The sequence below is a fragment of the Lithobates pipiens genome, unplaced genomic scaffold (genome assembly GCF_037356315.1).
Source record: "Lithobates pipiens isolate NorthernLeopardFrog02 unplaced genomic scaffold, aLitPip1_a1.2 Scaffold_25, whole genome shotgun sequence".
Lineage (NCBI taxonomy): Eukaryota > Metazoa > Chordata > Amphibia > Anura > Ranidae > Lithobates > Lithobates pipiens.
The window spans coordinates 67,465,790-67,482,928 of NW_027507787.1; the positions used below are offsets into that span (position 1 = coordinate 67,465,790).

At 42.4% G+C, this 17,139-nt stretch overlaps 1 protein-coding gene across 2 annotated transcripts in view; it reads right to left on the reverse strand.

Annotated features, from left to right (window-relative positions):
• CDH23 (cadherin related 23) overlaps window positions 1-17,139 on the reverse strand; it is a 1,769,196-nt gene that overhangs the window by 1,615,907 nt on the left and 136,150 nt on the right. For both annotated transcript variants that reach the window (XM_077454574.1, XM_077454575.1), the window contains exon 2: window positions 4,913-4,987. In XM_077454574.1, coding sequence (XP_077310700.1) covers window positions 4,913-4,982 — 70 coding nt within the window. In that variant the 5' untranslated portion in view covers window positions 4,983-4,987. The remainder of the gene's footprint in view (window positions 1-4,912; window positions 4,988-17,139) is intronic.

Consider the following 17,139-nt stretch of genomic DNA (forward strand, 5'->3'; position numbering starts at 1 on the left):
ACAGACCATGTAACACTGACAGTGGTGCTTATAATGATCAGCTTTTATTTATTCATGTAAAACCTTTATCCCTAAAGGGAAAACTGTTTACTGTAACTACTAAAATGTTTGGCTTCAATTTGTCAGTGTAATTAAATTAGCTACTGCTGTTCTCATTCCTCCAGAGTGTAGGTGCTCTAATACAGGAGGTGTATTACTGGCCGGATCACCAGGTGAAAACAGGGAAAAAAAGCTAAAGAAAAGAAAACCAATTGAGCCTCCACATTTAACGATTGGTAAGCTGCCATATAATTCATTTTTGGTTTTGGTTAAATACCACTTTAAACAATATTATACGATTTTCAGTGCTAAACATAAGACTTCTTGATCTCTCATTAAAGTCATCATCCTGACTAAATAAAATTCAGCAGAAAAATGCACCCACAGATAGAGGTCAATATTTAGATTAAATATACACAGTATCTCACAAAAGTGAGTACACCCCTCACATTTTTGTAAATATTTTATTATATATTTTCATGTGAAAACACTGGAGAAATGACACTTTGCTACAATGTAAAGTAGTGAGTTTAAAGCTTGTATAACAGTGTAAATTTGCTGTCCGCTCAAAATAACTCAACACACAGCCATTAATGTCTAAACCGCAAAAGTGAGTAACCCCTTAATGAAAATGTCAAAATTGGGCCCAAAGTGTCAATATTTTGTGTGGCCACCATTATTTTCCAGCCCTGCCTTAACCCTCTTGGGCATGGAATTCACCAGAGCTTCACAGGTTGCCACTGGAGTCCTCTTCCACTGCTCTATGACGACATCAGGGAGCTGGTGGATGTTAGAAACCTTGTGCTCCTCTCTACCTTCCGTTTGAGGGTGCCCCACAGATGCTCAATAGGGTTTAGGTCTGGAGACATGCTTGGCCAGTCCATCACCTTTACCCTCAGCTTCTTTAGCAAGGCAGTGGTCATCTTGGAGGTGTGTTTGGGGTCGTTATGTTGGAATACTGCCCTGCGGCCCAGTCTCCAAAGGGAGGGGATCATGCTCTGCTTCAGTATGTCACAGTACATGTTGGCATTCATGGTTCCCTCAATGAACTGTAGCTCCCCAGTGCTGGTAGCACTGACATCTTCACTGACTAGATATACAAAGGCTTTCTGGCCTGAAAGAGGAAGAGAGAGCTGCCTGTCATGTCTGCATGGGCTTTTTCACCCCACTCCTTCTCCCTGTTTTACTGACTCACTGAGTTGAATGTAATGTGAGCTGACTCACACAGGATATTCTGTTCCTCCCTGTGTTCCTATTGGCAGGAGGAAGAAAGCCAATTAAAGTAGCAGTTACAGGAACCAATCGATGGGGCTTTAACAAGCAGCTGATGCAAAGGATTCTGGAATGTGTAGTCCCCATCTAAAACGGCCCCATAGCTTTCTATGGGGACAGAAATACAAGAGTCAGCATGCTCTAGGAGGGAGGAAACAAGATTCTCAGTGACCATGAGGCAGTGAAAGAGATCAGACCTGAAGGAGAGATCCTGTCTCTCAGATGATCTCTCCGCGCATTTCAGGCCTCCATCCCCAGTCGGGACATCCACCCTGAGACAGGAGGATTTGAGGTGCATTTCGAGGCGCACCTGCACTGACGGTGACGCATTCCAGTGTGAGGTGACCAGTCGGGTCAGCGGGAAAGCCTGCTTTTCCGGGACGTTTGTTTGGGCCTTGATCACAGGATTTGGTGAGAACAGAGACACTGCACCATAGGAGGTGTATGAACACTGTATACAGACATCGTTGCTGCTAGTCATATTGCTGACACTTATAGTGCCACAGGGATAAGGCTATTCATTTCTGGGACACTGTATAGACATCATTGTCCTCTCACCTTACTGAGAAGGATCCTGCCTGTTTCACTTGATAATCTGGGCCAGTTGTGTTGTTTGCCCTGCTATACAGGAGTTTAAGTGCACCAACAAGAGTGGCTAGCTGAAGACACCAACTCTTATATTTTCTTCAAAAGGAATGAAGCTACTAGTGCCATACGGATCTGCACACACACACATATCCAGGGCTCTATGCATGCAGTGGGTGTGTGGGAAAGTTTATCTAAGAAGTTAAGCCATTGACTATTGACTTGTATAGAGCATTTAAAGTTGGGCATGTGGTGTCAGGGGACAGGAGCGAGTGACCAGCCACAAAGGGAGTAATTTCTCTGCTCTCCTCCTACCTGGACTCATAGAGCCAACCTGAGTAACCAATCCAATTTAAAGTGTTATATTATGCTTTATTTACCATTTAAGTATGCCTCTGCTCTTGGGGACATTCTCAGGTTTGGAATCCACTGAAAGCAGCTTGAATATAGGATTGAGAGCTATATTGCTCTTATATCTCAGTTATTGGTCTCTAGTGGATTACTTGAATTATTGTTACTGTTATCCTTCCACAGAAATATTGCAGTAAAGACGATGTCTGTGTTTTATCATAACATATGTGTTTCTCATTGGTCATTCATTGCACTTACACTATTGCCAAGTCTGCCAGAGGGGGCTGAGGCTATTAGGGTTGAGAGGCAGAGTAATGGACTGAACAAACAATGCAGCCCCTATGGGGGTATTGCTACACATACATTGCTTTATTTTGTTTAATTACCTTTTGCGCATCACTCACCTAGGTGAATGATGTGCACTGTGCTACCTTTGCCTCCTGGGATATGCACGTCACATATCCCAGGAGGCATCGTTTTTCATTTAAAAAAGGAGCTTGCCCAGCAGCATGTGAGGGGGTGGCTGAGTCCAGAAGAGCCAACAGCCTCCCGATTACATCACACAAGAACATGGTTGCAGGGGATCCAAGTGTTCCAATTGTTGCAATGCCGCACTGATTTACAAAAGTAGTTCCTGCACTACTTTTGGTGACTTTGGGGGCAATTTCAATAGACATCTGTGCACGAACCTGAACAGATGTCTTTCAAGTCGCCCCCCTGAAGTCGGACTGAAATGCAGCTTTGAAATCGTGCAAGTTTAGATGAACTTGCACAATTTCAAAGCAGTGTCCGGTGTGAATGAGGGCTTTTTACTTGCTTAAAAATCTATACATGCTCTCCCTGATTTGCAATGTTTAGGAGGGGTCTGTAGAATAATGTTTAACTTAATTTACCCTGTCTTTACTTTGTTCACAGTTCTTCATCAACTATAAATTAGGTTTGAACATACATAGACGGTCCCATACCACCCAAATTTTTGAGATGGGAATGAGGGACGCCTAGCAACAGTATGTAGGCATAGGACATGCCCCCTGGTATGCCTCCTTAGAGGAGAAATAACCAAAAATAAAAGATTAGTTAAACCCATAAGGGCTTTTTTTTTTACCACTACTATTCCTCTACTATTCCTTTTATTGGCTTTTGAAATTTACAAATGCAGCAATTTAGAAATTGGATGAAAGGTTTAGCATTGGGAAACAGTTTTTGATGGATAAAAGTGCATTTGATATATTATCTAGATCAGACCAAAATGAGGGACAAATGAGGAGGAAAGAGGTACAGAGGGACATTGTTTCAAATCAGGGACAGTCCCTAAAAATCAGGGACAGTTGGGAGCTATGCAGTCCTATCAAAAAGTTAAGCATTTTGAAACTGCCCTCCTGCATTGTATGTTAATGAGGGGTAGCTAGAGTCTGTGTGGGGACAGCAACGTTGTGAAACTGTCCAGAAATTCTTAGAATCAGCCATGACACCTTTTTCTGTAGAAATACCTAAAAGCTAAGAATTTTTGTTAGGCGTTTGTATGGCTTGAATTGCCAAAGTAACAGAGTCTTTTTCAGGTTTCAATACACAGGTAGATCTGGTCAATTTTTTTTTCTGCTACAGGTGAATCAATCTGGAACAGTTACCTATAGGTAAGGCTATAACAAGGCTTACATATAGGTAGTGTAAATAACTCTTAAACGTGTCTACATTAAATACAGCCAGTGACATAACTGGCACATGTGCTCTGGAGGAACAGCCAAGCGCAAACCCAGAAGCAAGATGGGTTAAAATGGAAGCGGCTGCAGCACTGGCATTGCGGAGCTGGAACAGCTTTGTTTTAAGGTAAGTTACACTTAATGTGCTAGTACATTATGCCTTTGCCTTGCAGGAAGAAAAAAAAAAACTTCCAGCGGTATACAACCGCTTTGAAGTGATTGTAAAGTCTCATTTTTTGTTTCTAATCAAATAAAAAACATGTTATACTCACCTGATCTGTGCAGTTCGTTTTGCACAGACCAGCTTGGATCCTCCTGTTCTCGGATCCCTGGCTGGAGTTTCTGTTGAGTGCCCCCACAGCAAGCAGCTTGCTATGGGGGAACCCGAGGCAAGCTGCAGCTCCGTGTGTCCATTCAGACATGGAACTGTGGCCCAGCCCCACCCCTTCTCTCCTGATTGGCTAACTGAGTTTAATTGACAGCACCGGGAGCCAATGGTGCCACTGCTGTGTCTTAGTCATTTAGGAGTGAGTCCTGCATGGCCGAGGGACATTGCTGGATAGAGATGGGGCTCAGGTAAGTCTTAGGGTGGCTGCTGCACACAGAAGGCTTTTTATTTTAATGCATAGAATGCATTAAGATAAAAAAACCTTCTGCCTTTAGCCATAAAAATAACTATGAACAAAAACTTGATCATAGAATTGATGACTTCAAATGATCCCGAAAATGAGCAATTGACACAATAGGAAAAGGTTGATTTGGTTGAATTCCATTTTCTATCATTATAGGTCATAATTTTTCAAGCAAAACTTGTGTTCCCAAATTGAAACATTTAATGCAATCAATTTCTGGAACATTCTTTTTATTGAAACAATGAACAGCATAAGTAACAAGACTACAATAACTCTCCATTTTACAGAGTATTATTAAAAAAGACATGTCAATTAACATTTTCCATCACTTACCAACTGAGAAGGAAGGAACCAGAAGATATAAGGACAGCAGAAAGTCTTTGAAGAAGGTGTATCTCTTCATAATTCCTGAAAAAGGCAAATGTTCAAATTTATTTTTATACATTTTATTATCATTTTTTTTATTTGCTATTTTTTTTAATTGGTTGAACTAGAAAGTCTTTTTTCAACCTATGTAATGATATGCAACAAATTCATTTAAGGCCTTTGTTGTAATAAATGCCATATTCCTTACAGAATGTATACATTAAATCAACAAAGTGTCTCTTTATTATATATAAATGGCAAATATAAATGAAACCTCCTGTACACCCGATAACACGCACTCTCCCGTCTTTCCCTAGAACTACATGCAAAATATGATCTTCCTGTCTCCCTTCTGTATTCCTACGTACAATTTAAACATTTTTTTTTCCGAATCCCCCTCACTCTCCTTGGAGAAACCCACAGATTTTGTAATCTTATGCGCTAATGGTCCATATGAACCCCGTCAGATTACATCCATATATCAAATCCTACACGAAAGCCCACCTCTAACGGAATCTACACATAGCTATATGAACAAATGGTCTCATATATTACGTTTTGGTGTAGGACCCCGGACTTGATCCCACCCTTTCTAAGCTCTGCTGGAGTTGTAACAAGGCTGTGGGTTCCCTTTTTCATATCTTTTGGGAATGCTCTCTCATTGACCCTTTTTGGACTAAAATTCAATAGCTTCTACAAAAGTTAGTAGCTATACCTATACCTTTGACTCCTATACATTTTCTTTTAGGTCTTCCTCTCCAGGGATTACCTAAAGCTTTGAGAAAACTCATGTCCTTTATTCCTTTTGGCCGCAAAGAGAGCCATCCCTAGGCAGTGGCTTTTCACCTCCCCTCTCACATTCCAGCATGTTCTTTCAATAATGGCTGATACACCTAGGATGGAACATTTGACTGCTAAGATAGAAGACACTTTACCTCTCTTTAATAAAACATGGAAACTATGGGACGATTCAGAATTTTCACTTGAATCTGAAGTTATTAATGACACTTCACCTTCTTGATGCCATTTTTTGATTATACTATGTTATCCTTTTCTTTTTCTTCTTTATTTTTTCCCTTTTATTTAGAGCCAAATAATTTCCACGTGCTATGTTTGCTATAGGATACAGTATGTTAAATATGCTTCAATGATCCCTAGTTGGAAAAAGCTCCATCTGAATGTACCTGTATTCATGATGTATTACACATTTGACTGTCAGTTCTGTTTTGTACTTGCGAAAGTTGAAATGCCTTTATTTTTCTCTGTATCACAGTGTATGATACGTAGAAACTTCTATAAATAAACAATAAAAATTAAAAAAAATGAAGTCTGTACTAACAAGTCTGGAACAAAAATGCATCAGTTTCCCAAATGCTAATCCTGGGTCAGTGGGTCACCAGGTTGCAAAGCCAGAAACAGAATGATAGTCCCAGAGTCTGTACCCTTTGTAAAGAAATCAGCAATGCTAGCCTACCATTTAAAGGCTAACTATATAAACTGATACTTAATGTAAATTTGTGCTTTGCCCATGTAGGACAAGGCAGCCAGTTCACTTTAATGCCCCTTTTCCCAGCAGCACCTACCGTATTTATCTGTAACACGCATTTTTTCGCCCATAAAATCAGGGGAAAATTGTGGGTGCATGTTATACACCGATCCCCCGCCGATTGCTAGCTCCTCTGCCTTTTCTGCCATTCTCTGCAGCTTTCGGCTATTTTCGGCCGTTCTTCCGAAAGCCACCGAGAACGGCCGAAAATAGCTGAGAATGGCCAAGAGCTACTGAGCGCCGCCGAGATACACAGGACATCTGCTCTGTAGCTCGGCGGCGCCATTTTTAAATGGAAAGCCTGCAAAAGAAATTGACAAAGCTGCAAATGACTGACAAGGCTGCAATGGAAGGCTGCAAATGACATGCAAGGCTGCAATGCAAGGCTGCAAACATCAGATAAGGCTGCAATGCAAGGCTGCAAATGACACTGACAAGGCTGCATTGATGGGCATTTAAATGTAAGGTTTTTTCCTTAAACGTCGCTCCTAAAAGTTTTTTTCTTTAAAATTCCCTCCTAAACTTAGGGAGCGTGTTATACGCCAGAACGTGTTATACGCCGATAAATACGGTAATTAATTTCCTGATTCCCCTGTCGCTCTGTTCAGCCAATGAGCACAAAGAAAGACAGCCTTTGTTGGTTAAGATATGGGTCACTCTAGTGTAAGCTAATACAGGGTTGAGAACTCCCCAACATGCTGCACTATATTTGGAAAACCATTTTATTCTCAGCAGTAGAATGGAATTGTAAGGAAGCGAGTGAACAGTGACTATGTGCTGCTTGACTGGAGGGCATTAAAGCAAACCTGTTGCCTTCCCTTGCAAATGACAAATCACAGAATAAAATTTGCGCTTGTAGTTGTTTTGGAAAGAATATTCATCAAAATTGAGGAGGCAGAACATTCTTTTTTACATCTTTTATCACTAAAAACACACACAAAATAAAATAATTCTTAAAAACAAGTGTACCAAAGGAAAGCTCTGCTCATTCGCCTAGAAACATATCACTTTATTAATGACAAAGTGAAGGCCAAATCAAAAGGCCAGTAGCTGAAATGTAAAAACGCACAACCATAAGTTCGAACGGTTAACCACTTAACCCCTGGAAGATTTTGGCTGCAGAAAGACCGGCCATTTTTTGCGATTTGGCACTGCATCTCCTTTAACAATTGCGCGTTTGTGCGACGCTGCACCCAAACAAAATTGATGTCCTTTTTTCCTACAAATAGAGCTTTCTTTTGGTGGTATTTGATCGCCTCAGCGTTTTTTATTTTTTGCGCTATAAACAAAAAAAGAGTGACAATTTTGAAAAAAGAACACAATATTTTGTACTTTTTGCCATAATATCCCCATTTGGTTTTTTTTTTAAAACAATTTTTTTCTCAGTTTAGGCCGATATGTATTCTTCTACATATTTTTGGTAAAAAAAAAATTGCAATAAGCGTTTATATAGATTGGTTTGCGCAAAAGATATAGCGTCTACAAAATAGGGGATAGATTTAAAGCATTTTTAGTATTATATATTTTTTTTACTGGTAATGGCGGCAATCTGTGATTTGTATCATGATTGCGACATTATTGTGGACACATCAGACAATTTTGACACATTTGTGGGACCATTGGCAGTTATATAGCGATCAGTGCTATACAAATGCATTGATTACTGTATAAATGTCACTGGCAGTGAAGGGGTTAACACTAGGGGGCAATCAAGGGGTTAACTGTGTTCCCTGGGAGGTGATTCTAACTGAAGGGGGAGGGGACAGACTAGGGGAAGTGACAGATCGTGGTTCCTAGCTAAGAGGAACACATGATCTGTTACTCCTTTCAGAACAGAACAGGGAAGTGTGTGTTTACACACACTCGTCCCTGTTCTGTGTCTCCTGCTCACGATCGCTCATGGCCTGGTGCTCATTCCGACCGTTGGCCACGAGCATCGCCACCCCCACTGTGCATCGGACACCTGCTATCCCAATCCCGCGAGCCGACGTATTGCTACGATGGTTCGCAGGATCATGCCGACCTGCCGCAGTATAATGACGGCGGCTGGTCTGCAAGAGGTTAAAGCCCATTTGCAGCAAACACTTTTTATATTTTTCTTGAGTGAAAAAGAATTATGATTTCTGTTGAGCTTTTTATTGCTCTCTATGTCCTAGTTAAGGAGAACTCCTCTGTCTATTGAACAAGTGTGGGACAATAAAACACAGCAAATAAAACACTTAGGCTGGGTTCATACTAGAGAGCGGCTCACAGCATGGGGTCCAATGAGTCTCCATTCACTGCTTCAGGCCTGATGTTTTTGGCTGAAATGGACCAAAAGACACACCAGAGCCGCTCCAGAGATATGTGAACCGGTCACAATCTCCTGCTATGCAAATTGGATCCGGGAACCCACATCCAATTCGCAAAAAGCGTACACCCAGCCACATACATTTACAATAGTGCACAAAAGGGTCAGTATCTATTGAAGGCTTTATTGCTGGGTGCACTGGCGTTTGAGAACTTTTCCTTCACTTCCTGTACCAACAGTGTTGCATAGAGTATTAAGAAACTAAGCTTTTAACCTGATTGGTGTTATAATTCTTCATCACTATCAAAAACTAAAAGAAAAAAATGGCTGGGGGTAGGCTTTGGAAACACTTATAACTCACATAGGACAAATTGATCTGTTACTAGTTTTGGTGAAGTATATGAATATTTTTGGTTTTTTATTGTTTTTTTGTTAATTTTAGTCGCCCAAAAGCAGAAAAACCAATTACGGTTAAATGATATAATAGAACTCATTCTAAAGCACCTGATTTATAAGAATGTATTTTATTCTATTTACTTGCATTATTTGCATATATTAAGAGTACAGGTTGCAGCTATAGGCTGGCAAGGCAACCTAAAGAAAATAATGAATATCACATACTTAAAAATGTTTTTGACATTCTTGAGAGGCGAAAAACAACAAGTAGGCTGACCAGTTTATAACAGATATTGGTAATATGAAGGAAATGCCCTAAATTGCTCTAATCAAGCAAAGAGTGTAGACTAGCAAAATAAGAGATAGATTAAATCTAATAAACTCATACTGAGAAATACTTTAATGTAACAGGTAACACAACTCCTCTATAGCACATTACCTCACCTAGAGATATCCACAACAGATGGCCTGCTAACTGTAATTTAACCCATCTTACATTTACATCAACATGTCCATTCTACCCCACCCATCTCAGTTGCCTTATTTATAACATGTAATGATAATCTCATTAAAGCAACTGTCTGGCAAACTCACGACAGGGTGTGATCAAGTGAAGTATTGAATGCACATCTTTTTCAGGTCCAAGTCCAAAGCATCTATTGTATACTACGTGTTGCACAACGGATACATACAACCCTGGTGTCAGCACCTAGTTGATTTAAGTAATTATGCATGTCTATTTAGTAGTGGTCCAAAGTCTCTCAAGCAACGATATACAGTATAAAGACCAAGTCAAACTAATTTTTTTAATTTTTTTTACGTTTCATACAAAGGATGCTACATGGACAGGGAGACAATAATAGGATGTCTCTAGTAGAATGGGGAGGAATTCGACAATCTAAAAAAGAACACAAGCAGGCAGCTGGAGTTAATAGAATCAAAAATACACCATTTATTGAATGAAGCACAATTACAGATTATAAACTTTTATGCAGTCTGGGATGGGTCATGAATGAAGCAGCAAACAGCATAAATCAATGCAGGCAGCGGTCTATCATACAGCAGCGATGTGGTGTGCAGCGCTGGAGTAAACCAGAAAGGTGGGCAGACCAGCAGCATCTGCAACCACAAGCAGGGACAGCCATCTGTCAAAACTGTCAAAACTAAAGGTTGATATTGGATATGGGTGGGCTACAATGTGTTTTGAGTGCATCTTCCCCTTTTGCAAAGCTTGACAGGTGGCAGGGCCATGAAAGACATTGCATCCTGTCCACATCTGACATCACCCTTCAGTTTTGACAACTGGCTGTCCCTATTTGAGGCCGTAGGTGCCCAAATTTTTGGCTAACTCCAACTCTGCACACCACATCATTGCTGCCTGCATTGATGAATGCTGTTTGCTGATTCATCCTTGACCTGTCCCAGGCTGGATAAAAGTTTTAAATCTGTAAATGTGCTTAATTCACTAAATGGTGTATGTTGAATACTACTAACTTTATCTCTCTGCTTGTGATATTTTTCCTACCATGTGAATGGAGTTTTTTTTTGGATCTTCCACCGAACCATTCCATCCCCCATTGGAGTTGTCATGGTTCTATGAACACTAAGTACACTGTGAGGAGTGCTGTGTACACAATGTGTGCATACCTATAGGAATTAGAACATCTGTTACAAAAAAAAGCTAGATAGAAGTTGGGAATTGTTCCCAAACTTCCTAAAAAAAAATGGATAATTGATCAGGAAATAAATATTTAGCAGGTGCACAGCCATTCTCTGGTAACTACTGGCTGACCATTGCTTATGCCTTGGAAAATCAGTCATCCCCAAGAGTGTTACAATGGAATATTAACGTTATTATGCCATCTAGATCAGGAGTCTCCAGACTTTCTAAGCAAAGGGCCAGTTTACTGTCCTTCAGGCTTTAGGGGGGGCTGGACTGTGGCAAGTGGAATTATAATATGCCCCAGCAACAGTGCTTCATCATTGGTTATTATGGGAGGAATAGTGCCCCGTTGTTGATACCAATGAAAAAAATAGTGCCCTGTTGGTGGTGTCAGTCGGGGGAATGGTGCTCCATCATTGAGTGAGTTGGTGGATTAGTGCCACAAGTACCAAATGAGGGTAAGCAAAGGGCTGCAGTTTGAAGACCCCTGATCTAGATGTTTACCTTAGCTTGGTGAAACCACTATGCTTTATCTTTAGATTGTGAGAAATATGGCCTGTACACGTTTCTCTCTTGGAGTAGAGGCTGGGCACACTTTAAATACATCAATCTACCAGTATATTTAAAAAGCACAGAAGAAAAAGAACATTTTCTGAACATAAACTAGAACAATAAGTACAAGATCATGAAACACCAGTGACATCTGTCATGTCCCCTATAACTCTCTACAACACACATAATTAAGCATATAACGTAATGCTGCTGATGAAAATGACTTTTCGTGTTGAATTGCTAAACAAGCAGTACAACTATCATGAAGGGAATTCCCCAAGCCTATCAAAACCACTCCGTGTGCATGTGAACCATGTTTATTTTAACAAACAATACATGTTGTTGATTTATACATACACATTTCTCTCTACATGTATATTTGTTCTGGATGCACTGACAGAATCCTACACAGAACCTGCAAAACTTGCCAATGTGTAATTCTGTACATGAAAAGATATAGGGTTCTCTACGAGGAATACATTCTCAATACTTCCTTGTGACCGTAACTGATTTAGGTTTGAGGTTTGCTCCACTATGGGACATTTCTGAGATATATACGGTAAATTTGTGAGGACTAACCTGCTGCCTATGTCCGTGTGTCCACTTTTACTACTTTTATTCATCTAAAGGGGAACCAGCCCCCCCCCGTTTTACTTACCTGAACCCTCAAACTTGACCCGTGGGGACACGATGTCTCTCTGTCCGGGGTTCTCGGCTCTTGATTGAATAGATTGATAGCAGCGCAGCCATTGGCTCCCACTGCTGTCAATCAAATCCAATGATGCGAGCGCCAGGGGCGGGGCGAAGTCCTGCATTCGGCCTCTATGCCCGCAATGTAACCCACTCAGGGAAACGCTTCTCCAAGGGGGTTATCAGATGTGGGGAGGAGCTGTGAGAGCCGCCAGTGTACCACAGAAGAGCAGGTTCAGGGCCACTCTGTGCAAAACGAGCTGCACAGTGTAGGTAAGTAGGATATGTTTGTTCTTTAATAAAAAAAATACCTTTACAATCACTTTAACTTAATTACAGTCTCCCGGTAAGTAGAATATAGGCTAAACTAAAATGATTCCCTGCTGGCATACAAATGTATATTGACACATTACTTAGTTAAAAAGATTTTCTAGGTGAAATATACCGTATATACTCGAGTATAAGCCGAGATTTTCAGCCTCTTTTTTGAGGCTGAAAGTGCCCCCTCGGCTTATACTCGAGTCACCGCTGTCTGACTGCTCGATCAGCGTATCGAGCAGACAGACGGCGGACATTAAAATTCAAAAGCCGCGCCTCCTTCTCCGCCTCCGCCTGTGATAGGCGGAACACTGAATTTCCCAGCAGTCAGTGTTCCGCCTATCACGGACATCCGTTCATTCTCATACTACGGACGAGTATGAGAGGATGTCCGTGATAGGCGGAACACAGGCTGCTGGGAAATTGAGTGTTCCGCCTATCACAGGCGGAGGACGGAGGCGCGGCTTTTGAATTGTAGAATGGCCGCCGAGAAGAGCGGCGATCCATCGGCACGACACGGGACGGAGGAGGCACGGAACGGAGGAGGCACGGGACAGAGGAGGCACGGGACAGAGGAGGCACGGGACAGAGGAGGCACGGGACAGAGGAGGCTCGGGACGACGGCGGCTCGGGACGGAGGCTTGGGACACAGGTAGGCTGGACACACACACAAGGCTGCACGGACACACACACACACACACACACACACACACACACACACACACACACACACACACAGGGATGGATGGATGGATGGATGGATACACACACACACACACACACACACACACAGGGATGGATCGATGGATGGATGGATGGATACACACACACACACACACACACACACACAGGGATGGATGGATGGATGGATGGACACACACACACACACACACAGGGATGGATGGATGGATGAATACACACACACACACACACACACACACACACACAGGGATGGATGGATGGATGGATGGATACACACACAGGGATGGATGGACGGACACACACACAGGGATGGATGGATGGATGGATGGATGGACACACACACAGGGATGGATGGACGGACACACACACAGGGATGGACGGACACACAGGGATGGACAGCCATGTCTCACCCTCGGCTTATACACGAGTCAATAAGTTTTCCAGTTTTTTGGGGGTAAATTGGGGGCCTCGGCTTATATTCGGGTCGGCCTATACTCGAGTATATACGGTACCATGAACTAGAAAACATGGAAAATGAACAAAGAAAAAAATAAAAATGGTTCATAAGAGTTTCAAGTAAGGAAGCTACTCACACTATTTTATATGTAGCACCCTCCTAGGTAGGTGATAGGATTAGATAGATAGATTTAGTGTTGGCTCACTGTATTTAGTGGAGCTGTGATTGTTAGGTAAATTTAGTTGCCTCACTGTACTCAATCTGGCTGTAATTAATCGTTAGGTAAATTTAGTTTGCTCACTGTAATAAGGTAGGAACAGCCGAGGTGAAGCTATGCCATTAGCTATGCTTGTGCTAAGGCAGTGGCGGTGGTTACGAGCACACATGAACTTAAGCGGGCTGGATGTGAACACATACTAACTGCCGCTAAAAGGGTGGTAAAAAAAAGGTTTCCTTATTTTGATACTATGTGAGTGACAACGTGTGGATTGTACACAGGAGCGGCTTTTATGTTACTGACTTTGAGTGGAGTGGTAAAGTATTGCCAAAATACGTTAAACATACGTTAAACATTCACTAATACCACGAAAGCTCCTTTCTGCTTATCAATGTGATTGATCTTTGCCTGGTTCATTTAAATATATGTCACTGAGTGATAATAGCATTATGCTTAATACCTTGGCTGGTTAAAAACGAATATCAATGAGCAATTGCTTATGTGATCAATGTTATTGTGAGTGACTTTGGAGTGCATTGAAAAAGGATTGGACTATCCGGATGATTTGAAAGCCTGTCATTGACAGTGTAGCCTAGACGGAATTTTCCTGTGGCGTTGCCTTTTCCATTCCTTCTCCCTTTCTTTAACAGCGCAATCCAAAGGATGAATACAGTACTTGTTGTGTGCCGGCTTCATTAGGTAAGCTTTACCAACAATGAACATATGATGATTTTTTTCTTGCTCATCTTTTTATTAATGATAAGCTTACTATCTATTTAATCTTACCCCCCCCCCCCCACTCCACATTTGAATTAGTCCATTATTAGCCACCTATTGATTGACTATAATAAAGAACATATTTAAATAAATGTAAATGCTAATTAACATGCAGTGATAATGGACTAAAGCAATACGTCCGGACTTGTTCAGTGTTGAATGTTTGTTTTTATGTCTGCCTTGTTTGTATAATTTGTCTGCAGCAATACAATTCAATGGTTGATTGTTTTTCTTTTTTATTTTTTTTTTTTTTTTTTTTTTCAAATATAAATTTTATTCAACTCCAAACTGGGGAAGACCGTCCCCGCATTACAACATACAACAACAAGTCAAGTACAATCCATTGAAGCAAAACTCAATACAGACAAAAACTGGGACTTTAGGACTGTTGCAATCAATATTGCAATCATAACGAAGTAACAGATAGCACGTATATCGTGCCAGGGTCTGGGATCATATAAACCCCAAGTCCCCCCGGCACCATCTATCCCCAAAAAGGGGAAGGGGTCTGTCGTTCCCACTTTTCACTTTTTCCAAAAAGAAAAGAAAGAGTAACAGGGAGGGGGGGGGGGGGGAGAGGAATACAGAGAGCAGAAGAAAAGAAAAAGGAAAAGAAAGAAAAGAGGGAAAAGACGCGATGGCGACCTCCGTCCCAGGGGGCCCATGCAGGCCATCCCCTGGCACTAAGGCGAGAGCAGGCGGCGCCCCTCCAGCGAAAATATGAAAACATTCCAACCATCCCAGGTTTGTTTAAAAATCTCCTGTTTATCCTGTGCCGTAAGGATCAAGTCCTCCATCTTTTTAATGTCCTCTACTTTCCTGACCCAGTGAGCAATAGAAGGGGGGGAACTGTTCTTCCAATAAAGCGGGATACAGGACTTTGCAGCATTTAGTAAATGCCGCAGGATGGACTTTCTGTATTGCTTAATGGGGACCTGTGAGAGGTGCAGGAGGAAGAAAGCCGCCTCATCCGGGAGCGGGAATTCCACAAATTGCTGTGTAATGCGCCTGACTTCTCTCCAGAAATCAGTCAACCTTGGGCAGGACCAAAATATATGAAGCAGAGTGCCTTCTTCCTCACCGCATCGCCAGCATCTGTCAGAGGTAGCGGGGAAGCACTTATGTAGCTTAGATGGTGTCAAGTACCACCTGGTGAGAAGTTTAAAGTTTGTCTCCTGAATCCTGGTGCATAGCGAGGACTTGAGAGCGAGGGTAACAATGCGCTGTCTTTGCGCCGGGGAAAATGAGCAGTTAAGATCTCTCTCCCACCTGGACAGACATGGTAAATGTGGATGCTCCGGAAGTGTGTTCAGGAGTGTATATGTCTGAGAGAGGATGTGGGCCAAGGGGCCATCACTTGTACAGAGAGCCTCAAAGTCCGTCAGGTGGCGGTCGAAATCTTTGGGATTGGGGATAGAATGGAGGAAGTGATGCAGTTGCACCGCTCTCCAGAAAGGTAGCTGAAACTTTCCCGCAGGATCGGTCAGAATTGAGATGGATGGCCACCTACCGTCGCTAACAAATTTAGACGCATGGTCCCAATTGGAACTTTTGAGCAGATCGTATTCTCGGGCGGAAATTCCCGGCTCAAATCTCGGATGTCCAAGGATAGGGAACAAGGGGGAAGTCAGAGATGTCAGTACATTTTGGGCAGCAATCCGGTGACAGACTTTCAAAGAAGCCCCTATAGTAGGGTGCGACTTCAACGCCTTGGGCAAATCTTTGTAGCACCACAGGGCACTTTTCAAGGGAATGCAGGAGTAAGACTGTTCTAATTGCACCCACTGCTTAGTCAGACGGTTACAATTCCAATCTAACACACGCCCCATGTGAGAGGCCTGGTAATAGCGTCGTAGATCAGGGAGAGCCAACCCTCCCTGCTGTTTGGCTAGAGTCAATTGCGATCGCTTAAGACGAGGTTTTTTGTGTGCCCATATAAACTGAGTAAGTAGGGACTGAACCCGTTTAAAGAATGGGACTGGGATCTGGATTGGGAGAGCCTGGAAAAGAGAGGTAAATTTGGGAAGTATATTCATTTTAATGAGATTGCATCTCCCGAACCATGAATGAAAGCCGGAGCTCCATTTTTGGAGGAGAGCGCGCACCCTAACAACCAGGGGGGGGAAATTCATCGCAAACGTATGTGTTATATCGGGCGGGATCTGTGTACCCAGGTATGTCAGGGCCGTGTGAGTCCACCTAAAGCGGAAGGTAGACTGCATATCTAGTAGCGTCTGCGGTGATACAGCCACCCTCATGGCCTCCGATTTCGAAAAATTAATCTTGAGGTGGGAGAGCCTTCCGTAAAGCTGGAACTCTCGAAGGAGACTTGGCAGGGAGATTCTGGGGTTCGTTAATGAAAACAGCATGTCGTCAGCATAAGCCGAAATCTTACACTCGGTGCTGCCCATAAGGAGTCCCGTTACGTCAGGGTTTCGCCGAACAGTAGAAAGAAAGGGTTCCAAGGACAGCGCGAAGAGAAGGGGAGACAAAGGGCACCCCTGTCTGGTCCCATTCCTGATGTCGAGAGATGCCGAGAGCACTCCATTCGCCTTTACCTGAGCCGAGGGACGGGAGTATATATTA